Here is a 25,738-nt window from a genome sequence, read left to right as displayed (position 1 = left end):
GGGGCCAGGCTAGGTAGGTCCGTCATCCGGGAAGAACCGCGCGCGCTTGCCGGGAGCCCGAGCGCCCAAAGGGGCGAATCGACTCCTCCAGATATACCGCCGGGCAGCCAGCCAGGACACCGGGGCTCTGCCCAACAGAAGAAGAAGAAAAAGAAGAAGAAGAAGAAGTAGTAGTAGTATTCAATGTCTGTATAAATCACTGCATTCTCTGTCCAAGAGGTCATTTCTGTTCTGGTGATATGTTAGTGTCAGTTATAAATGTGCTACGTACTTCACTGGTGAACCTGCCTTCAGATTTGGACGTGATTGTGGTTTCAGTGCGACATTGTTTTGTGGAGATGCCGAGTACTTCAGGACACCTACTTCACTGCGGCTCCAATTAGGCAACTTAACAGCCAATTCCTTCACAGGCAGAAACCAGAATACAAACAGTAGTTCATTCCAAAGGTCCATATATTCAGGAGGTAGATTGATTTCAAAACAATAGTAAGTCAACTATAAATCAGACATTCTTCAGTGTTTTCTGGAGAAGTTGGTCAGGGTCCGACGAAATAGCTGTAAGGATTAAACTGAATTGCCAAATGTAACACATGGGATGACATCATGTGTTGTTCGGCAAGTATGTACTTTTACTTTTACGGCGCAGCCTAGAAGTGGTTTGAGAAGAGTGAAGAGAAGGTTAGTAACTGGGGAAAATTTGAGGCCGAACCAAAAAAAACATTTGGTGACGTACAGCAGCGAGTACACTTAGTGCAAGAACACCTGAAGAACAGTGCCAAATACCATGGGGATCTACTCAGTAATACATAAAGAATGTTTTGGTCTTATGTCAAATCATGAAGCTGAATATTACAGAAGCTGACAAAATCTCACGTTTCATGAAAGGAATCACAGAAGACATGTACCACACTGTTCTGATATATGCTGTCACAGAAAATTGAGGAAATGCAACAGGAAAGATTCGGATGAAAGAAGTATGACCAACTGCTGAATGTGTACCATGTGACACTTGTGGAAGATGATTATGAGCTCATCTCTCTCGTTAACTAGGTAATAAGAGAAGAGATACAGCAATGTGGCAGCCACAAATGTTGGACCAAAGGCACAGAGATGGTAGCCACAACTGCCGACCCTCATACATCAATATGTAACAGAATAGTCAAAGAAGAGGTTTATCAATCTGTAGCCCCATTCTCCACCACCAGTGAAATTCGTCGGGAAGAAAGGACACGGCCAACTCATATTTATGCCGCAACCATCAAGAGACAACCCGGCAGATACAACCAACTCCTCTGCCTAATATGATGCCCTATAGAATGACAGACATTTGGAGAAGATATAATGAACATATCGGTATGTTTTCATTGTGGACACCCCAGACACATTGTATATTACTGCAGAGAAAGAAGATAACTGTTCGGTGACTATTATGCCACAAGATGTCACCCAACATGAGTCTTATTAACACCAGTCAACTGCAGATGATTATAATCGACCTGTTGGAAAAAAATTGTGCCCCAGCATGCTGTAGCCATTACCAATCACCATATAGAGGTGCCAACTGCTTGCCTAGCTGCTGACTTGATATGAAAGCGATTGTGCGGGAAGTTTCAAATGATAAATATGTCCGTCTGATAGGAACGTGTATTGTGAGAATAACTATCTGTGACAAAAAAACAGCCCCCCCAGAATTCATCATTTTGACAGGCTATAGTCATAATGTTAATGTTGGACGGGACTTCATGTAGGCATCACAAGCACTTGCTGTGCAAGATCAGTGCTCCAGATTGATGAAGCCATCCGAACAAGCATGCATAACAAACTTTGCCGTGGGTGGTTGTTTGCCATTGAAGGCATTGTTATCACATCATCAATGAGATGAGTCCCAGTTGTCAATGGTGATCTACATCTGCATCTCCATACATACTACCCAAGCCACCATATGGTGTGTGATACAGGGTACCTTATATCAGTACTAGCCATTTCCTTTCCTGTTCCACTCGCATATTGAGCAAGGGATAAACAACTGTTTTATGCCTCAGTATGAGCCCTAAATCCTCATATTCATGGCCCTTATGCAAAATGTGCATTGGCGGCAGTAGAATTGTCTTGCAATCAGCTTCAAATGCCAGTTCTCCCAATTTTCTCAGTGGTATTCCACAAAAAGAACCTCATCTTCTCTTGAGGGACCCCACTTGAGTTCGTGAAGTGTGTGTGTACTACTCATGTGTTTATCAAACCTACCAGTAACAAATCTAGCAACTTGCCTTAAATTGCTTCGATGTCTTCCTGTAACCCAACCTGATGGGGATCTCAAACACACTAACAGTACTCAAGAATGGTTTTCACTAGTGTTCTGTATGCAGTCTCCTTTATGGCTGAAACATACTTGGCAAAACTTCTCCCAAAATCGCAGCGTTAAGCCCCAGATATTTAACTGACACGACATATATCAAGCAGTACACTACTAATGCTGTATCCAAACATTATGGCTTTGTTTTTCCTACCCATCTGCGTTAACTTATGTTTTTCTACATTTTGAGCTAATTGCCATTAATAGCACCAACTAGAAAATTTATCTAACTCGTCTTTTATCTTACAGTCATGCAGCAATGATACCTTCTCCTATACTATGGCATCATCAGCAAACAGCTGCAAATTGCTGCTCACCCTGTCATTAGGTAATTTATTTATATAGAGAATAAGAGTGGTCCTATCATACTGCCATGGAGCACTCCAAATGATACCCACGTCTCTGCTGAACACTCGGCATTGAGATCATTGTACTGGGTTCTATTACTTAAGGAGTCTTAGAGCCACTCGTGCATCTGTGAACCTTCTCCATATGCTCATACCTTCATTAACTCACTGCAGTGGATCACTGTGTCAAATGCTTTCTGGAAATCCTGGAATATGGAATGTGCCTGTTGCCTTCCATCCAGTGGTTTTCAGGATATCATTCATCATGTGAACAAAGGGCAAGCAGAGTTTTGCGTGAGTAATGCTTTCTAAATCCATGCTGATTTGTGGACAGAAGCTCTTCTGTCTCAAGGAAATTTTTTATGTTCGAATTGAGAAGATGTTCAAGAATTCTGCAGCAGACTGATGATGATAATATTGGTGTGTAATTCCCAATCACCTGTGCTTTTTTCCAGTCATGTAGCACTTGGCACTGGGTGAAAGATTGGCAGCAAATGTGAGCTTAGTAAGGGGCCATTGCGGAAAGTACTTTCTTAAAACCAAATTGGGATTCCATCCAGGCCTGGTGACTTATCTGTTTTCAGCTCTTTCAGTTACTTCTGTACACCAGGGATGCCCATTCCTATCTATTCCATATTGGAGCGTGTGTGATGGTCAATGGTTTGTTTGTACGTCCCTCTTGTGTGAATGATTTCTTAAATGCGAGATTTAAAACATCAGCTTTTCTTTTGCTCTCTTCAACTGCCACACCAGACTGGTCAACGAGTGACTCGTTAGAAATATTCGACCTGCTTAATGATTTTATGTAAGACTAGATTTTCTCAGATTCTCAGCAAGATCTTTTGCTAAGTACTGTTTTGTAAATAAAACTGCCTTTTCCAGCTAGTTACTTTATTTATCCCATACTCATTTCGCCTTCTCCTGTCCTAAGGCATCATGTGCTTGTCATATGGGAAGTAAGTGAAGTCTCTTTATTTTTGGAGTAGGATGCTAACAACTGCTTATCTGCTGTTTCTAGCAAAATACTCTCCTGACATTCGTGGTGGATTTATTAACTTTAGTAACCATGGTCGTTATATCATGATCACTAACCCTGTCTCTATACTGACACTGTCAATAAGGTCAGGCTTGTTTGATGCTATAGGGTCTAAAATATTCCTGTTGCCTGTGGGCTGTCTTAACTGATTGCTCAAGACAATTTTTGGAAAAGTGTTCAAAAATACTTAACAAGACTGTCTATTTGTATCTTTTGAAATGAGTCCATAAACATTTCATCCTATACTTGGTAAGTTAAAGTCATTTCCAATTGATATTGCATGATCTTCCTGTTTCTACACTGCTATGCATAGATTTTCTTTGTGCGATTATAAAACTGTGATGACAGGATCAGGTGGCCGGTGACAACACCCTAATATTGACTTGAATTTACCTAGACTTGTTACATGTGTCCAGATAACTTTTCAGTCAGGCCTCAGTACAAACAATATTTTTGTCAACTGCAATGAACAATGCTCCTCCTGTGGCATCTAATCTGTCTTTCCAATATACCATCCATGCCTCACTAAATATTTCAGAGCTTTCTACTTCAGTATACGTGAAGCTCTTGTAGATTTCAAAAAGCTGCTAGGCTTACCAAAGAAACCTACATGCCAGCGATAATCATAAGCATTGGTGTCAGTAAAGGAGAACTATTGGATGATAGCCACAAGCAACCCCAACTCATTCATAAAGGTAAGTGCTTTGGGACAGCAAACAAGTCCAGGAAAGGCAGCTTAGTGTTAACCAACGAATTATTGTGCTCCATTACCACTAAAGGCAGTGCAGGAGAGGAAGCCACTATTGAATTGCCGATATGGTCTGGACTAACAGATGAACAGTGTAGGTGAGTGATAGCTGTTCTGCAACAATTTTCAGGTGCCTCTTAATCAGGAGTGGAGAAGAGAGAGACCAAGCAGCTCATGCCAAACACGGTATCAAAACTAGGGATCATTCACCAATTAGCCATGACTTGTGTATAGGGTGTCACCAGCAGCACAGCAGGTAACCCAGAAGGAAGTGGAGAAGGTGCCGCAAGTTAATAACATTGAACCTTTAGAAAGTCCTTAATGCTCTCCTGTGGCCTTTGTGAAGGAGAACACATGGTGCTTCTGTGTCGACTTCCAAAGGCTGAATAAAATTACAGGGAAAGATGCTTATCCACTGTCTGGTGTTGACATCCTACACCGCTTGAAAAGAGCAAAGTATTTCTCAACTATGGACATGAAGACAGACTACTGCCAAAATGAGGTTGATGTTGACTAGGAAAAGATTTTCATAACTCCTGACAGTCTCTGACTTTAAAGTTATGCCACTTGGATTGTGTAATGCTTCAGCCACCTATGAATCTATGGTAGGCAACCTGCTTAAAACCCCCACCCCCCACCCAATCCCCCTCAGTCCCATGTTGCTGTATGTCTACATTCTTATAAGAAAGAGACATTATTGCATGAAAGAGGACTGATCATTATAACTGAAAAATTGTCATTTTTCCGAAGTATCAGGTTCTGTATTTTGTTCTGTTAGTCAGCTTCCATGCTATGCTGGGAAGAAATTGCAACTACATACATCACTTTTCACATCCTTGTGATAGCAATCTTCTGTTATTTACACAGCCTCCATCATATATTTGTTAGATCTTATTGATCTTACTACACTTCTTATCATGTTACATTGTTTCATAAGTCTTAATATGTGACAATCATGTTGTAAAGACTGCCCTTTGGTCTGACACCATCAAGTATGATATACTTCAGCCCCATCTGTAATAAATACATGTTATTTGTATTATGTGAGTAGAGAAACATGACAGAGAACACATGCAACCTGTCATTGGTGGTACCTTAAACTATAAGCTTTGTTTGTTACTTCCAGCCTAATAATTGACTCTCAAGTTTTGTTTTACATGACGTCCATGAAACTACCAGTCAGAGTAATGGCCATAGGGACAATACCTACACTGACAACATCCAATATCCAGTAGTGGTATTTTATTGTTTGTCAAGTGCTGTATATTGTGTAAATAAATGAAGAACAATTATTTTATGATCAATGGATTAATTTCAGTGAGTAGTCGCTGTTATCTACTCTTTCCTCTCAGCATAAATACCCATTAGCTCTGTCCTCCTTCGTCTCCATACCTTCCAACTTCCTTCTTTTATTATTTGAGAGTTCAGCTATGTATTTTAAAAATTGCTTGTTAGTTTTTTCTGGCACATTAGTGTGATCTTCTTTTTTCTGATGTTCATGTATTAGTGCCAAACATTCACAAGAGTCTTTTTTTTTTTTTCCCAGGGTGAACGAAAATCTCCAAAACTTGCAGAAACCACTCCAGGCCAAGACCTATTGGAATGGTGCAAAGAGGTAACCCAAGATTATCCTGGAGTGAAAGTGACCAATCTAACAACATCTTGGAGGAATGGCATGGCCTTCTGTGCTGTTATACATCATTTCCGTCCAGATCTTATGTTAGTCCAGATTATTGTAATTTTTTGTTTAATTATATATATGGTGAATGAATGACTATTAAGCACTCTTTTGGGATCCCATGTAATTTCACTTAAGTTCTTTGTCTCTTAATATTATGAAATTATATTTTTACGATGTGACTGAGATATTCCCACTCACTTTAGCTAGCTATTTAAAAATGTTATAAGGTAAAGTTCAGTGATGGGTTAGAACTACATGCTGGGCTATCTTAACACCACAGACATTGGTCTCTCCTAATAAATGAATTTTCAGCTGCCATCTAGATTGTGGTCCAGTGAGATACTCAAAGCTTGAACCTTGTGCTGCTTACTTCCTGCCATGGTAGGAAGCATGTGAGTGAGTAATACCGATGGCTTAGTTAGATGGCCACTGACTGTGAGGAGTATCTTTGTCTTGGCACAATCCGAAGTTTGTGTTTGTCATTCACTTGAGTTAGATTCAAGATTGAGTTCATTATGCATTTTGTGAATTGGTGAAAGTTATTATACAGGTTCAACAAGAGTGACACAAATATATATATATTTGGTGTATTTTTTGATGAAGCTTCATTATCAGGAGATAAAGAAGAAATGGGCTTGATGAACCACGTGATTATCATTGTTTATCAAGGCAGATGTTGTTGTTGTTGTTGTTGTTGTTGTTGTTGTGGTCTTCAGTCCTGAGACTGGTTTGATGCAGCTCTCCATGCTACTCTATCCTGTGCAAGCTTCTTCATCTCCCAGTACTTACTGCAACCTACATCCTTCTGAATCTGCTTAGTGTATTCATCTCTTGGTCTCCCTCTACAATTTTTTCCCCTCCACACTGCCCTCCAATGCTAAATTTGTGATCCCCTAATGCCTCAGCACATGTCCTACCAACCGGTCCCTTCTTCTTGTCAAGTTGTGCCACAAATTTCTCTTCTCCCCAATTCTATTCAATACCTCCTCACTAGTTATGTGATCTACCCATCTAATCTTAAGCATTCTTCTGTAGCACCACATTTCGAAAGCTTCTATTCTCTTCTTGTCCAAACTGGTTATCGTCCATGTTTCACTTCCATACATGGCTACACTCCATACAAATACTTTCAGAAATGACTTCCTGACACTTGAATCTATACTCGATGTTAACAAATTTCTCTTCTTCAGAAACGCTTTCCTTGCCATTGCCAGTCTACATTTTATATCCTATCTACTTCGACCATCATTAGTTATTTTGCTCCCCAAATAGCAAAACTCCTTTACTACTTTAAGCGTCTCATTTCCTAATCTAATTCCCTCAGCATCACCCGACTTAATTCGACTACTTTCCATTATCCTTGTTTTGCTTTTGTTGATGTTCATCTTATATCCTCCTTGCAAGACACTGTCCATCCCGTTCAACTGCTCTTCCAAGTCCTTTGCTGTAGAATTACAATGTCATCGGCGAACCTCAAAGTTTTTATTTCTTCTCCATGGACTTGAATACCTACTCCGAATTTTTCTTTTGTTTCCTTTACTTCTTGCTCCATATACAGATTGAATAACATCGGGGATAGGGTGCAACCCTGTCTCACTCCCTTCCCAACCACCGCTTCCCTTTCATGCCCCTTGACTCTTATAACTGCCATCTGGTTTCTGTACAAATTGTAAATAGCCTTTCGCTCCCTGTATTTTACCCCTGCCACCTTTAGAATTTGAAAGAGAGTATTCCAGTCAACATTGTCAAAAGCTTTCTCTAAGTCTACAAATGCTAGAAACGTAAGTTTGCCTTTCCTTAATCTTTCTTCTAAGATAAGTCGTAAGGTCAGTATTGCCTCACGTGTTCCAACATTTCTAAGGAATCCAAACTGATCTTCCCCGAGGTCCGCTTCTACCAGTTTTTCCATTCGTCTGTAAAGAATTCGCATTAGTATTTTGCAGCTGTGACTTATTAAACTGATAGTTCGGTAATTTTCACATCTGTCAACACCTGCTTTCTTTGGGATTGGAATTATTATATTTTTCTTGAAGTCTGAGGGTATTTCGCCTGTCTCATACATCTTGCTCACCAGATGGTAGGGTTTTGTCAGGACTGGCTCTCCCAAGGCCGTCAGTAGTTCTAATGGAATGTTGTCTACTCCCGCGGCATTGTTTCGACTCGGGTCTTTCAGTGCTCTGTCAAACTCTTCACACAGTACCGTATCTTCCATTTCATCTTCATCTACACCCTCTTCCATTGCTATAATATTGCCCTCAAGTACATCGCCCTTGTATAGACCCTCTATATACTCCTTCCACCTTTCTGCTTTCCCTTCTTTGCTTAAAACTGGGTTTCCATCTGAGCTCTTGATATTCATACAAGTGGCTCTCTTTTCTCCAAAGGTCTCTTTAATTTTCCTGTAGGCAGTATCTGTCTTGCCCCTAGTGAGGTAAGCCTCTACATCCTTACATTTGTCCTCTAGCCATCCCTGCTTAGCCATTCTGCACTTCCTGTCGATCTCATTTTTGAGACGTTTATATTCCCTTTTGCCTGCTTCATTTACTACATTTTTATATTTTCTCCTTTCATCAATTAAATTCAGTATTTCTTCTGTTACCCAAGGATTTCTACTAGCCCTTGTCTTTTTACCTACTTGATCCTCTGCTGCCTTCACTACTTCATCCCTCAGAGCTACCCATTCTTCTTCTACTGTATTTCTTTCCCCCATTCCTGTCAGTTGTTCCCTTATGCTCTCCCTGAAACTCTGTACAACCTCTGGTTTAGTCAGTGTATCCAGGTCCCATCTCCTTAAATTCCCACCTTTTTGCAGTTTCTTCAGTTTTAATCTACAGTTCATAACCAATAGATTGTGGTCAGAGTCCACATCTGCCCCTGGAAATGTCTTACAATTTAAAACCTGGTTCCTAAATCTCTCTCTCTCTTACCATTATATAATCTATCTGATACCTTTTAGTATCTCCAGGATTCTTCCAGGTATACAACCTTCTTTCATGATTCTTGAACCAAGTGTTAGCTATGATTAAGTTATGCTCTGTGCAAAATTCTACCAGGCGGCTTCCTCTTTCATTTCTTACCCCCAATCCATATTCACCCACTGTTTCCTTCTCTCCCTTTTCCTACTCTTGAATTCCAGTCACCCATGACTATTAAATTTTCGTCTCCCTTCACTACCTGAATAATTTCTTTTCTCCCCTCATACGTTTCATCAATTTCTTCGTCATCTGCAGAGCTAGTTGGCATATAAACTTGTACTACTGTAGTAGACGTGGGCTTTGTGTCTGTCTTAGCCACAATAATGCGTTCACTATGCTGTTTGTAGTAGCTTACCTGCACTCCTATTTTTTTATTCATTATTAAACCTACTCCTGCATTACCTCTATTTGATTTTGTATTTATAACCCTGTAGTCACCTGGCCAAAAGTCTTGTTCCTCCTGCCACCGAACTTCACTAATTCCCACTATATCTAACTTTAACCTATCCATTTCCCTTTTTAAATTTTCTAACCTACCTGCCCGATTAAGGGATCTGACATTCCACGCTCCGATCCGTAGAATGCCAGTATTCTTTCTCCTGATAACGACGTCCTCTTGAGTAGTCCCCGCGCGGAGATCCGAATGGGGGACTATTTTACCTCCAGAATATTTTACCCAAGAGGACGCCATCATCATTTAACCATACAGTAAAGCTGCATGCCCTCAGGAAAAATTACGGCTGTAGTTTCCCCTTGCTTTCAGGCAGATATAGGCAAACAAATTCAGAGGAGAGAGAGTCTTTTCTGGCTTGCAGCTGTGTTCACATACATGAAATTCATTACTTTAGGCCTTGCACATGTTTTTGTATTGGAACAATGTGTTGAGCCAGTTTGGTGTTGAACCTGTTTGAAAGGCAAAAGTCTTAAATTTTTACATCTTACTGACAGCATTATTGTGTTTATGTGGAGATAGCTCTCATAGTCTGATCGCTTTTTTAATTACATAAATTTTTTACGAAATTCATTAGAAAATTCACATCTTGATTTGTAACTAAGTTAGATACGTGATACTAGATCAGTGACTGTATAAGATATGGCTGTGTTTCCTGGCAAAATTTTGATTCCTTAATTTGGATAGTGCCTGAGAAAATAGGATATAAATATGTTAAATTTAACATATAGTGAGGATAGGGCATTGGTATTCCATTTCAAGGAAAATTGCTACAACAATGAGCAACCCCCTCCCCAATTACCATGGAGATTTCTGTTGGTGGGGAGGCTTGCGTGCCTCAGTGATACAGTTAGCCGTACCGTAGGTGCAACCACAATGGAGGGGTATCTGTAGAGAGGCCAGGCAAACATGTGGTTCCTGAAGAGGGGCAGTAGCCTTTTCAGTAGTTGCAGGGGGCAAATAGTCCCCCATTCGGATCTCCGGGTGGGGATTACCCAAGAGGGCATCGTTATCAGGAGAAAGAAAACTGGTGTTCTACAGATCGGAGCTTGGATGTCATATCCCTTAATTGGGCAGGTAGGTTAGAAAATTGAAAAAGGGAAATGGATAGGTTAAAGCTAGATATAGTGGGAATTGGTGAAGTTTGGTGGCAGGAGGAACAAGACTTCTGGTCAGGTGAATACAATGTTGTAAATACAAAATCAAATAGGGGTAGTGCAGGAGTAGGTTTAATAAAGAATAAAAAAATAAGAGTGTGGGCTAGTTACTACAAACAGCATAGTGAATGCATTACTGTGACCAAGATACGACACGAAGCTTGTGCCTACCACAGTAGTACAAGTTTATATGCCAACTAGCTGTGCAGATGGTGAACAGAGTGATGAAATGTATGATGAGATAAAAGAAATTATTCAGATAGTGAAGGGAGACAAAAATTTAATAGTCATGGGTGACTGGAATTCGATAGTAGGAAAAGGAAGAGAAGGAAAAGTAGTTGAATATGGAATGGGGGTAAAAAATGAAAGAAGAAGCCGCCTGGTAGAATTTTGCACAGAGCATAACTTAATCATAGCTAACACTTGGTTCAAGAATCATGAAAGAAGAGGTCTGGAGATAAAGAAGGTTTCAGATAGATTATATAATGGTAAGAAAGAGATTTAGGAACCAGGTTTTTATATTGTAAGACATTTCCAGGGGCAGATGTGGACTCTGACCACAATCTATTGGTTATGAACTGTAGATTAAAACTGAAGAAACTGCAAAAAAGTGAGAACCAGAGGTTGTAGAGTGTTTCAGGGAGAGCGTTAGGGTACAATTGGCAGGAATGGGGGAAAGAAATACAGTAGAACAAGAATGGTTACCTTTGAGAGATGAAATAGTGAAGGCAGCAGAGGATCAAGTAGGTAAAAAGATGAGGAGTTGTAGAAATCCTTGGGTAACAGAAGATATATTGAATTTAATTGATGAAAGAAGAAAATATAATAATGCAGTAAATGATGCAGGCAAAAAGGAATACAAACATCTCAAAAATGGGATCAACAGGAAGTGTTAAATGGCTAAGCAGGGATGGCTAGAGGACAAATGTAAGGATGTAGAGAGATATCCCACTAGGGGTAACATAGTTATTGCCTACAGGACAATTAAAGAGACCTTTGGAGAAAAGAGAACCACTTGTATGAATATCAAGAGCTCAGATGGAAACCCAGTTCTAAGCAAAGAAGTGAAAGCAGAAAGGTGGAAGGAGTATATTGAGGGTCTATACAAGGGCAATGTATTTGAGGACAATGTTATGCGAAAGGAAGAGGATGTAGGTGAAGATGAAATGGGAGATACGATACTGCGTGAAGAGTTTGACAGAGCACCAAAAGACCTAAGTCAAAACAAGGCCCTGGGAGTAGACAACATTCCATTGGAACTGCTGACAGCCTTGGAAGAGCCAGTCCTGACAAAACTCTACCATCTGGTGAGCAAGATGTATGAGACAGACGAAATACCCTCAGACTTCAAGAATAATATAATAATTCCAATCCCAAAGAAAGCAGGTGTTGACAGATGTGAAAGTTACCGAACTATCAGTTTAATAAGTCAAAGCTGCAAAATACTAATGCGAATTCTTTACAGACAAATGAAAAAACTGATAGAAGCCAACCTCGGGGAAGATAAGTTTGCATTCTGTAGAAATGTTGGAACATGTGAGGCAATACTGACCCTATGACTTATCTTAGAAAATAGATTAAGGAAAGGCAAACCTACGTTTCTAGCATTTGTAGACTTAGAGAAAGCTTTTGACAATGTTGACTGGGATACTCTTTCAAATTCTGAAGGTGGCAGGGGTAAAATACAGGGAGCGAAAGGCTATTTACAATTTGTACAGAAACCAGACGGCAGTTGTAAGACTCGAGGGGCATGAAAGGGAAGCAGCAGTTGGGAAGGGAGTGAGACCGGGTTGTAGCCTCTCCCCCGATGTTATTCAATCTGTATATTGAGCATGCAGTGAAAGAAACAAAAGAAAAATTCAGAGCAGAAATTAAAACCCATGGAGAAGTAATAAAAACTTCTAGGTTTGCCAGTGACATTGTAATTCTGTCGGAGACAGAAAGAACCTGGAAGAGCAGTTGAACAAAATGGACGTTGTCTGATAGGAGGATATAAGATGAACATAAACGAAAGCAAAATGAGGTTAATGGAATGTAGTCGAATTAAGTCAGGTGATGCTGAGGGAATTAGATTAGGAAATGAGACACTTAAAGTAGTAAATGAGTTTTGCTATTTGGGGAGCAAAATAACTGATGATGGTCAAAGTAGAGAGGATATAAAATGTAGACTGGCAATTGTAAGGAAAGCGTTTCTGAAGTAGAGAAATTTGTTAACATAGAGTATAGATTTAAGTGTCAGGAAGTCATTTCTGAAAGTATTTGTATGGAGTGTAGCCATGTATGGAAGTGAAACATGGACAATAAATAGTTTGGACACGAAGAGAATAGAAGCTTTTGAAATGTGGTGCTACAGAAGAATGCTGAAAATGACATGGATAGATGACATAACTAATGAGGAGTTACTGAATAGAATTGGGAAGAAGAGAAATTTGTGGCACAACTTGACTAGAAGAAGGTACCGTTTGGTAGGACGTGTTCTGAGGCATCGAGGGATCACCAATTTAGTATTGGAGGGAAGTACGGAGGGTAAAAATTGTAGAGGGAGACCAAGAGATGAATACACTAAGCAGATTCAGAAGGATGTAGGTTGCAGTAGGTACTGAGAGATGAAGCTTGCACAAGATAGAGTAGCATGGAGAGCTGCATCAACCAGTCTCAGGACTGAAGACCACAACAACAATGACAATGAGTAACACTTATTTTGGTCTCCCAAAAGTTGCAAATGTAGTAGGTTTTGCTGGTGATACTGCTTTTTTCAAAATCTTGATCATGAAATGAAAATAGAGTGAGAGGGGGCATCCTTGAAACCTTTGTAGGAAAAGTAGCAGTCACCCAACAGTACTTTGAACTGTTAATGAAATTTGTTGTTAAAGATGGATTAGAATATGAAGTAGTATTCATAAACATATTGAGTGAGTTAATAATGGGTACCACTGCTATCAACTTAAGTTTACTTTTGCACATAAGCTAGCAAAGTATGCAACTATAAAATTTTTGACCACCTCTTCTTGAATTGAAGGCACTAATAGATATTAAAAATAGTTCTAAACACAAATTGAAATCGTTTTTGCTTGATAACTACTATTATTCTACAGAGAAATTTCGAACTATACTTGATTATTACATTGAAATTTAGATTAACAAAAGTATAACAGTTGTGTGAATATTTTTGCATTCAGAAACCACCTTTCCAATTACACGTCATAGTTTAATGAATATGACTCATGAAATATTCAGGTTACTAAAGTAAACAAAATCTCCCATGTATAGTACACAGTGATAGCTATGTAGGTTGTGTCTCTGTTGGAACAGAAGTATAAATATATGTGAATAATAATTTTGCTGATAATTTTTTCTTTTTTGCAGAGAATTTGATTCACTCTCCACTCATGATGTGAAAGGAAATTGTAAGAAAGCATTTGAGGCTGGTGAAGCCCTGGGAATACCAAAGGTGATTGAACCAGGAGACATGGATTTGTTAACAGTGCCAGACAAGTTGGCAGTAATGACATATTTATATCAGTTGAGGGCCCATTTCACAGGTACATTAGTGCTATAATGAGTTTTGATTGTTGTCTGTTGAGTTCTTTACATTGTGTTTACTTTTTATTAAATTTGTATTGGAAATTTTGTTAGTAAGATTGAGAATTGCGTTTGATATACCCAACTACCTACTTTAATATCATGAAATGGGTAGATTGATACTCACCATTTAGAGGAGATGTTGAGACGCTGATGGGCACAACAAAAAGGCAGCTGTACATTTGAGCTTTCAGCCAAAAGGCCTCCTTCTTAAGTACACACACACACACACCTCTGGCTGCTGAGGCCAAACCATGTACAGCAACTGTGCCTATCAGAAAAGTAGTCTGTGGGTGGTGGGGGTGAGGAGGAGGCTGGAGCAGAGAGTTTTTCCCGACAGTTGTTTATATATTTTTACACATTTTTTATCCTCGCCCATGATTCATTGCTCCTTCCTTTTGCACCAATAAAGAAAAGTTTCCTATGCCTAGTTAGAACACAGTCCCGTATACTGTTCCTCCATTGTTGTATAGTTGATCGAGTCTCCACAAATGCCCTGACCAGCAAATTACCCACTGCAAACCCTCCTTCCAAGATGACTTTTATCTGTGCAGATTCTGCGATTCCATATTCCTCAAGAATCCCATCCTGTAAATCTGTGCAAATCAGGCCCAAACCTCTTGTAACACCTCCTCACCATCCATAAAATTCTCCTACTCTAAAATTCCAAATTCCTGCATCCCATCTCTCGCAGTGAAACTTTCCTTCCATGAACTAGGGCAGCATGCACACCACCACCCCAAAAAGCTTTCCAGCCTCTTCACCTCCTACTCCTACCTTGGAGTACTACTATCCACTACCTCTGCAACAGCCTCCAAACCTCCCTCACAACTCCTCATAGCCGACAAACCCTGCCTCGCAGACCTACTACATTTACCACACCCTCAGGAAATCCAGGAAAAATGAGGGAATTGTTTCATTTGTGAGAAACCTGCAAATTTTTAAAATTTCCAGGCATTTCTCATTGTTTTAATTTTCAGTTAATTTTCTGTAATTTTAACTGATAAGAACTGATACTCCAACAAAGAATTTTACTTTGGCCCACTACTGTGGAATAATACTGCAGCAATAAAACATAAACAAGAGAATAACACCAAAATAAAACTTAAGTTGCAAAGAAAATGTGCCATTTACAAGCAACAGAACATAGTGCACACACACAACATTAAATGTGTCAGAGGCTTTTGGATGACGACTATGCAATACTTCGTAACAACAAACTGCTTTAATGTTCTTGATGTCTCAACTGTTTACATTTATTACAGGTTGTGAGAAAATATTGTGAATAGTGGTTTGGGAAGCATTACTTTCTAAGTAAATTTCCTTTCATGCAAGATGAATTATGTTGTAGGAGAAAGTGCAGTGACTTTCTTAAATCATGGAGCATTTGACTCTCATTCAAATCTTAACATTTGGAGGACCAGACACTTAAAAAAAAATTGGACCCAGAAGAGCAGCCATTATCTAAAATTTTACTGGCACATTTGTGTTTGATATATCTTAAAGGGTAACACACACTAAAAAAGGCCAAACTTCAAGGTTAGGTTTGTATATTTTTTTCAGTCCTTTCACAGATCACAATTTATGCAATAATGATGTCAAAAAGTATAATAATCCTTAAAAGTGTGACGTGAGCATTTGAACAGTTTCAAATATAATTGGCTTTTCTACAGAAAAGTTGAAGTGCTCGATGGAACATGTTTTCAGGCAGGTAATCCATGAAACCTTCAGTGCACAGCAGTGAAAGTTATAATTAAGTTTGCCACAAATATTCAGCTGCCATGCTCTTTGGATCCTGCTTAACCACACCCTCCAAAATAAATAAATAAAAAATTGACGAGAATATTGTATGTGAAAGTTTAGCTTTTCTTGTACCTACACTGTATGTAAATTAACTTAAACCAAAACTTTTCCTATTTGTTTGTTTGCGCTACTTAACAGTGGTGTTGCTATTGGCTGACTACATCACATGCCTTCGCTCTCCATATTTGTTGTCATTGAGTGATGAGATCCCGTGACATGAGCTATGACTGGCTGACGAAAGCACATCACTCAGAGAAATCTCGATTTGAGTGTTTCAGGAGCTGCCGTGCTGTATTTGTTGAAATTGGTACTGATGTATTTGGTGAAATTGGTACTGACTTTCATAATACAAAAATGTGCAGTGTACACATTGCCACGCATGAAAGATCTTCTCACAATGTGTTTTTTGATAGGTTTCATTTCCTGAAGTGCCAGGGAACTGTAGGCTGGTGCATAAAACCACTACCATTCAAAGGACTGATAAGTTTTACAGTTCCAGTGGTAAATATATTGTCACCTAATACAGAAAAAAATGTACTTTCACATGGGAAAAAGTGGATTTTTACCCAAAGGGGCGGGACAAGGAGGGGAGGGGGGGGGGGATGCTTATACATCCTCATACATAATCCAGAACCTCAACAAACCTGAAACACAGTTGTCAATGTTTCATCCAAAAGCCTTATTCCCACAAAAATATCAGTCCTTTCCAAAGGCCTTACATTTTGCCCCCACTCCTGAATTCAATAATGCTGGACTTGTTGAATACCTTCTCTTCTCCTCCCAGTTCCTACAGTGGAAACGCTTTATCACCACCAAACCCACCAATCAGACTGAACCCAAAGCCAATGTTGGACCCTGCCTGACCTCCACCAAACAGTGATCCACCCCCACTGCCCCCAGATCATCCCCCCCCATTAACATATTAACATTCGAGAATTCCTTGACCTCAAACCCTGCTTGGTCATGTGTGTTTGTATATTACGCGTGGGTGAAATGTATGTTTTTTCTACTTTAGAAGAAGGCCTTTTGGCTGAAAACTCAAATGTATAGCAACCTTTTTGTTGTGCCTTTCTGCAGCTCACTGTCTCCTCTATATGGTGAGCAATAATCTATACTTTTGATAATGTTTTTGTTATTCCATCCTGAATTTTATATTGTTTGATTTTCTACTAATTAACTTTGTTTTATAACAAGAGCATGAAAGTGGAGAATAATACAAAATTTCTAAATACATTTGCTCCAGTGTGAAATTTGTTAAATTACTAGTCATTAAGATTGATTGGTGTGCTCAGAGATGGTACAGAGTATATGTATTATTTTCATTATAACTCTCCTGCAAACAAGGCCATGAACTGGAAGTGCAGCAAATTGGGAAAACAACTGATGAATCTTCATACATGGTTGGTCGTTTCAATACGGATACTGACACGGATGTCACAGTCCAGCTGTTTGGCCAAGAAATTATGAATCTCCGCAAACGGGAAACAGCAGAGCGAAATCAGCAGAACAGGTCTTCGTACAGGAGGTGAGAATGTTGGATTGTCATTCGCATCATCAGAGGTGAATTTCCTGCAACTGATGTGCCGTTGAAATTTATCGTAACTGATGGTGATGCATGCACTAGTGTAGGCACTTGTGTGTGTGTGTGTGTGTGTGTGTGTGTGTGTGTGTGTGTCACATGCACAGTGTTGGCAGCTCCGCATTCAGTATTTCCGTTTTGGTGTCCAGCTACTGCACAGTTCTAACAATTGTCAATTCATTTACCCTCTCGCAGTTAGGGCCACCTTCAGACAGCAGTTTCAGAAGAGCTTGCACCAGGGTAAACAGAATTAACATTTCACTGGGATTGAAATCAACTTCTTGCTCAGTTCCAACTGTGGAAAGCATTGGCTTGCAGGGGTTTCTGATTACTTAGGAGACTGGATAGGGCTGTCAATATTCAGTCAAGATGCGTTTAAACCACTTTTGCCAAGTAAAAATGGTAACAGTTGTATGTAAGTGACCTTCCAACAGTGTACTCAAATTAATAAATGGGCAAACTGTTAAAAACTGGAGGTGGCACATGCCAAGAGCAAAGCATGTTTGCATGGATATTGTCTCGCAGTAGTAATCAGTCTGGATGCAAGCGATAGATTGTTGCTGATGATGGCTGAGTTGCAGGTCTTAATAGCCTCAGAATCAGTGCACTTTAGTGAGCTTCTGACCAAAAAACATACAGCCGTTGACAAGTATGGGTAGGAGTAGAGGTGGCCAAGGACTATCTGCTGTGACATAGGAAACTGACCACTTCTTTTTGTGACAGATTTAACGTTCTGCCTCAATTGGAACTGTAGAAAAAAATTAGTTGTCACTGTATCCCTGTATGTTTTCTCTGAAGAACCACAATCAAAACCTGATTCCAGATTTAAGTTCCTCAGTACATCAGAAATCTGTTTACTACAGCCTCCTCTCTCTTGTCGTTTTTATTAAGTGGTTAATTTGCAACTGATATTTAAGGAAGCCAGACATAAAATAAACAGCTCTAAGGTTTATTCACCTGTGGGTTGATCATTAGGAAAGAATCCAAAATCAGTAATTAGATGAATAGATTAATAATTAATAAGTTTCTCTTTCTTTGTTGGAGTTCACACATGGGTACATCCCGCCACATGACAAGTGTGTAAAGTGTCATTGTCTTACACAGGGCACACTGGTGTTACACAAGCAGCCATTTGCTTTCTTTTGATTCAGGTAACATTACGAGAGATCTTTAGATGATGACAAAGTTCCTCCACAAATTGTGGTATTGTAACCACTATTCATTGACACTTCTTTCGAAGGTGCTATAAAATATTGTCTTGCCTTGCTCTGCAGCTAATACTCGTGTTAGCATAAACTTCCAAGTCTGTGCCTTATCAAATATTTTGTACCCAGCGAGGCACTGTAGCAATGTGTTTACAAGCCTTTGCATACCTCGCAAACTTGACACATGCGCATAATCACAAGCAAAGTACATAGTTCCAGCATGAAATTTTCGCTCTACAGCAGAGTGTGTGCTGATGTGAAAGTTCCTGGCAGGTTAATGCTGTGTGCCGCACCAAGACTCGAACTTTGGGCCTTTCCCTTTCACAGGCAAGTGCTCTACCATCTGAGCTACCCAAGCATAACTCATGACCCATCATAACAGCTTTACTTACGCCAGTACCTTGTCTTCTACCTCCCACATCAGCCCACACTCCCCTGCAGAGTGAAAATTTCAACATGAAAACATCCCCCAGGTTGTAGCTAAGCCATATCCTTTCTTCCAGGAGTGCTATTCTTGAACATTTGTGGGAGGGCTACTGTGAAGTTTGGAGTTTAGGAGAAAAGGTACTGATGGAAGTAAAGCTGCGAGGATGGCTCACACTTAGGTAGCTCAGTCACTAGAGCACTTGCCTGTGAAAGGCAAAGATGCCGAGTTTGAGTCTTGTTTCGGCACACAGTTCTACTTTGCCAGGAAGCTTCAAGGTACATAGTTCACCCTGCTTCATTTGCTTACTTGTATTCTTCCACAGTACACGATCAACACTTATTATATTTGTGATGTTGGAAGCAGGTATGGCTACAGCACAGATACAAGGCTGCAGAACCATACATAACATGGGAAAGATGGATGCCACCTAATTGGAAAAAGTAGACAAACTTTGGAGAAAACAGAGACAGTTATGTGAGCATAAAGAGCTCAGGTGGCAAGCTGGTACTAAGCAAAGTAGGGAAAACAGAAAGGTAGAAGGAATATATAGAAATACTGTAAAAGGGTAATGTACGTGAAGGAAGTAAATGAAGATCAAATGGAAAATGTGATACTGCAAGAGAATTTGACAGAGCACGGTTTCATTGCTCTTTCAGATTCTTCTCAGAGTGTTAAAAAGAAAGAAAAAAAAAGAATCCTGCAAAATAGATGACATTCCCTCAGAAATACTGAAATCCTTGGGAGAGCCAGTCTTCACAAAACGAATCCACTCGATGTGCAGGATACAGAAGAGAGAAAAAAACTCTGATTTCAAAAAGAGTGTAATAATTTTAATTCTAAAAGAGCCAAGTGCTGACAGATATATTACTGTACTATTAGTTTAGTAAGTCACAGTTGCAAAATACTGACACAGTTTATTTACAGAAAAAATGAAAGCTGATAGGAGCCAGTCTCAGGGTTAATCAGTTTGGGTTCCAAAGAAATTTAGGAATATGCATGGCAATGTTGACCCAGTGACTTACCTTAGGAGATAACTTAAAGAAAGATAAACTTTCATTTATAGCTTTTGTAGGTTTAGATAAAGCTTTTCACAATGCTGAATGGACTAGATTCATCGAATTCAGAAGCTAGCAGAGATAAAATGAGTGAGTGAAATGTTATCCACAACTTACACAGAAACCATATTGCAGTAGTTGAGAAGGGAGTGAGACATGGTTGCAGGTTTCTGTTTTGAGCAAGCAGTAAGAGGAACCAAGGAGAATACTGGAAAGGGAATTGGTGTGCAGGGAGAAGTAATCAAAACCTTTAGATTTGCTGATGATACTGAGATTCCATCAAGATACAACAAAGGACTTGCAAGATCAGTTGAGTGGAGTGAGTAATGTGCTAGAGATGATAAACAGAGCATCAAGCAAAAGGAAAATAACAGTATTAGAATGCAGCCAAATTAAAGTGGGTGATGATCGGGGAATTGTGTAAGGAAATCAGACGCTCGAAGTTCTTGATAAATTTTACTATTTTGGTAGAACAATAAATGATGATAGCCAATTTGAGAGGATATAAAATGTAGGCTGGCAGTAGCAAGAAAATCTTCCCTGAAGGTTTGTGCCTGGGATGTAATCTCGTATACAATGAAGTGTGGACACTGATGGTTCGGACAAGAGTAGAATAGATTTGAAATTTGGTGCTATAGAAGAAAGCTTGAACGTTAGATGTGTTGATGAAATAACTAAGGAGGGGGTACTAAATCTTATTGGGGAAAAAGACATTTGTGGCACAACTTGACTAAAAGAATGGACTGGTTGGTAGGGCACATACTGGGCATCAAGAAATCATCAGTTTGGTAATGGAGACAGTATGGGTGGTAAAAATTGTAGAGGGAGACCAAGACTCGAATACAGTAAGGAGGTTCAGGTGGATATAGTTTGGGGGGGGGGGGGGGGGGGAAATCCATGGAGGTGGATGGCTGTTGAGATGAATAAGTTGTTGGTGTGCAGTATCAGGAGTAAGTTCCATATCTAGTGAGGGAACTTTGTGCATGATGTTTTTGATGCCTCAGATGCCAAATTAGTGGCCAAGTTGATGTTGGTGTGCACGGAAAATGTTGTAAACCTATCATAAAAGGAAGTTCTGTGAAAGCCATTGTAATTTGAAAAAATTGATAGTTACAAAGACTGCCCTTTCACCACTTTCGAGTGGTCAGAATGTTTGGTGTCAGGTAAACATGATTGAAATGAAGCTTACACATTATTTGATATGCCTGCAGTAACATTGCATGGGGTACTGATTTGTGTTTAAAAATAAAATTGTTGTTTCTGTTAATGGATAGTGTCTTGATATTCTTTTGAGAGACAAGCTCACTAATTTACATTCGTTTATTTCTGGATCATAAAATGAAATAAATTATCAGAAATAAAGTTTCTTATAGTCACTCACTGCAAATTTTCTATTTGGTTCAGTTGCCACTTCCATTGTATTGTCCTTGCTCAGGTGCACTTTATGGGGATGTAGTGCACAACAGTTACTACTACTATTCCCAGGGACTTGGGCTGTTCACAAGATAACACCAACACCCACAACCAAAGAGACCCAGAGGGTCCTGTTGAAAAATCATCGAAAATAATAATAAAATGCAGTAGCTTTTGTGTAGATAGGTTCTGATTTCTTTCCTTGAGGTGTAATTAAGAAACTTCGGCATTTTGCCTTTCGGTTCCTAGCACAGTCAACCCCATGGTTTATCAATTAAAGTAAGGGTCAGATACCTCGCAGAATTGGTAATATTTGATATAGTGTCCCTCATTCAGTTTTTCAGGGGCACCAAAAGCTTGATGAGAGTTGATAGAAGTGACTCACTCTTTCTCATTAAAGAACTTACAACCGCTAATGTCCAGCCCTCTTACAACTACTTCATTGTGACCTAAAAATGGTGCATGGTGGTTGAAAAGTGACAGGTCAACCAGAAAATAGTGAAATAGTTCACAAATAGTGGGCTCACAGTTCTTTAGTGAGTTCATTGTGGTGCACATGGGGGCCCCAAGTGTACCTGGCTACATTTCCTTCACCATGCCCCTCCCTCCCCTATCCTCATTCCCTCGTTGCTGCACCCTCCTTCTCTCGTGCTCTGATTTATGTCGACCTGGCTATCAACCTAATTCCCTGTATTGCTTGCAATTTTGTTCCTTCTGCCTGTTCTCTATTTTTGTCATTTAGGTCCCTGCATGAGGGTTGACATCCACTTCTAAATTTTCTGTTTTTAGTGTGAGCCATTTGGGGATGAATTCCCTCCCTGGTATCTACAGTGTGGTTCCTCTCTCCCTTTCTTTCCCCACCTTAGCCTCCTCCATCCCACTAGGTCACCTGCACGTGTAGCCAGCTCATGACAACACAGGGATCACACCACTACTACCTGAACTGTTCCCTCCATGTGTATGCCAAGGAATGGTTGCTTGTCTTCCCGGAGCATCGGAACGCGTGGCTACAGCCACCGTGCCAGGCAGGCTTTGCTGTGGCTGGGTGGTGACCGTGGGGAGAGCCCCTGATCAGAGTGGGTGGTATCAGGGCAGATGCCTGGTGCATAAAGTGTATCAAGCTGCAAAAATCTGGGTGTTCTCAAATGGCCATCTCTTGGAATGGTAAAGGATCATCGAATGCTGCTTCATGTGACCCAGTGGCCCTGGGAGGAGGGCCAGGCTCGCTGTCTTGGGATGAAGCACTTTCCTCGCTACCTATTTCATACATAGATGGAAAGGTGACATTTACTGCACAAAGCCATTGTTTTTTGTGAATAATATAGAGGACAAATTTAGTGAAGTGGAGTCTCTCAGTAAGATGCGGTTGAGCTCCCTGTTGGTCAAAGCTACTTCTGCTGCCCAGCCTGCAGCTCTTCGTGATTCTGATCGTCTTGGCAATGTCCCAGTGTCGGTTACTGCTGATCAGTTTCTGAATATGGTACAGGGAGTGAATTTTCATAGGAATCTCATCCTGCCAACTGATAAGGAACTCCGGCTAATCTGGAGCGACGCGGCGTTCATTTTTGTTAGACGTGTGCAGCAGGATTGTAAAGACAACCACACTGATAATGGTCCCTTCATTCTGGCTTTCAAGGGAGATACCCTCCCAGAGAAAGTCAAGGTTATGTGCTACAGATGTGACGTTTAGCTGTACATCCCACCACCCATGAACTGGTGGTTCTGCTTCTGGCACTACTGTCCCCCTATCCAGCTTATGGCTGTCCCATATTCGCCAACTGGAGACTACCTGCATGCTGATGCTTAATGCTGTCCGCCTTCGGGCTCACATATCTTTGGGTGCAGACCATGCTATTCTTCTCAATCTTCACCATGCTCTGGTCTTGTCTGGATTAGATTATGGCTTAGTGACTCCTTCCACCCTGAAAATACTTGATCCTGTTCACCATTGTGGGGTGTGACTGGCTATTGGTACCTTTTGCACTAGTCCCATTGACAGTATTCTCATAGAAGTGGGGATTCCCCCTCTACAAATACAACGTAGCCAACTCCTGGTTTTTTACACCATCACTGTGTGCTGATTCCCTGACTGTCCCATGTAGCCTGTCCTCTTTGGAAATGAGGGTTGTCTCCCTCCTAATAACCTACCCACCCCCCCAGTGGGATAGCCAGTTGGAATGTGTCTCTCTTTCCTCTGTCTGGATCTCCATATCCACTCACTGGAATGTGCCCTGTGTGTGTCCCCCCACACTGTCCCCTTGAATAGTGCCTTGATCACGGATTAAGACCAACCTATTCCAGGATCCTAGGGTCTCTGTTGCCCCTGTGGTCTTCTGATATCTTGTACAATCCATCCTTAGAGAGTTCCAGGGGGCTACTATCTTCTACACTGGCAGTTCTAAGACGATAGATAAGGCAGGATACACTTTCACATCTCCTACTGACTTGAACACCATTTATTGCCAGGACCATGTAGTGGTTCACAGCAGAACTGTTTGCCATTAACAGGGCCCTCCATTTTGCTATTCGGCCTCCCTGCACAGTATTTTAATATCAACCGACTTAATGAGCAGCCTGCAGGCTGTCAACCAATGCTCTCATCACCCTCTGGTCTCCACTATCCATGACCTTCTCTCTGCCGTTGGCCGTGCCACCTGCTCAGTTGTCTTTCTCTGACTCCCAAGTCATGTGGGCATCCCAGGGAATGAACTGGCTGACTGTTTGGCTAGAGAAGCGGATACTTATCCCCCGTTTCTGTTTACGATTCCAGCTGCAGATATGCGGATTTATGTCAAATCTCTCTTTGCTCAAAAGTAGAATGACATCTGGTGCACTACTGCTCTCAGTAATAAACTCTACACAATCAAGGAGACTACTACAGTTTGACACTCTTCTTTCCGCTCCTCTCAGAAGGAGTCCACTGCCTTATGCCATCTAAGAATTGGCCATACCAAGCTCAACCACAACCCCTGCAATGTGACTGTGGAGCCAGACTAACAGTATCCCATATGTTGGTGTAATGTCCTCTTCTTTTAGCCCTTTGTACTAGGTGTAGACTTTCAGATTCATTAATTTTAATATTAGCAGATGACTCTCAGACGGTTGAATTGGTCATCAGTTTCCTCCGTAAAAGTGTTTTTTATTTTCAGATATAAGGTTTTGCTTTACTCCTGGAGCAGATCATGTTTTCTTCGTTTGGGACTCTGACCAATCCCCCATGGAAAGACCAATCTTTTACCCCTCTGTTTCTCCAGTTTCTAGATTTGTTATACCCTTTTATGCCTTCTACTGTATGTTTTAACTTCCTCGTTATATAGTTTGGCTCCTCTGACAGGACTGTTCACTTTTAGTGGACCCCCTCTCTTCTGCGAGTAACTTTGGAATTGCGGAACTGATGACCTCGCCATTTAGTCCCACAACCCCCCTCAATTAATCAATCAATCAGTTAGCGAGCACCATAGTAAGCAATGTTCCATTGATCATGTGTGCCATTCCGCTGCTCTAAATGGTCTCACGTGACAGAATCAGTGTGATTCCTGGAGAAATATTCTAGTGTGAGGGAACTGTGTGATTATGAAGAGTGAACCACAGAATTCCAATTTGTGGAGTTCTTGTTAGAGGTTAAGAATCCAAGGAATGTCTCTTTCTGTGTTGAGTAGAACAGTTAGATTCTGCCTGTATTGGTATGCCTGCTGTAAAGCTGCTTCCAGTATTGTCATCTTATCACTAGGCAAATATTTTTTGAACACATCCTGAAAGCAACTACAAAGCTCTTTTTATTTCTTCAACACACATCAGTTGTTGGTTCACCATGCCCTCAAAGGTCTTCCCTTTGCTGCTAATAAGCTTTTGCTTTGAGAGGAGAATGAGGATTGCCTCTAAGGCTGTGGAAAAGTGCATCCTTCCAACTGTCACTAGATAGTATG

At 40.5% G+C, this 25,738-nt stretch overlaps 1 protein-coding gene across 2 annotated transcripts in view; it reads left to right on the top strand.

Moving 5' to 3' along the window:
• LOC124798109 (EH domain-binding protein 1) overlaps positions 1–25,738 on the top strand; it is a 187,264-nt gene that overhangs the window by 64,797 nt on the left and 96,729 nt on the right. For both annotated transcript variants that reach the window (XM_047261365.1, XM_047261364.1), the window contains exons 8-10: positions 6,031–6,203; positions 14,115–14,290; positions 17,478–17,658. In XM_047261365.1, coding sequence (XP_047117321.1) covers positions 6,031–6,203; positions 14,115–14,290; positions 17,478–17,658 — 530 coding nt within the window. The remainder of the gene's footprint in view (positions 1–6,030; positions 6,204–14,114; positions 14,291–17,477; positions 17,659–25,738) is intronic.

This window comes from Schistocerca piceifrons, chromosome 5 (genome assembly GCF_021461385.2).
Source record: "Schistocerca piceifrons isolate TAMUIC-IGC-003096 chromosome 5, iqSchPice1.1, whole genome shotgun sequence".
Classification (NCBI taxonomy): domain Eukaryota; kingdom Metazoa; phylum Arthropoda; class Insecta; order Orthoptera; family Acrididae; genus Schistocerca; species Schistocerca piceifrons.
This window is presented reverse-complemented; position numbering and strand designations above follow the sequence as displayed.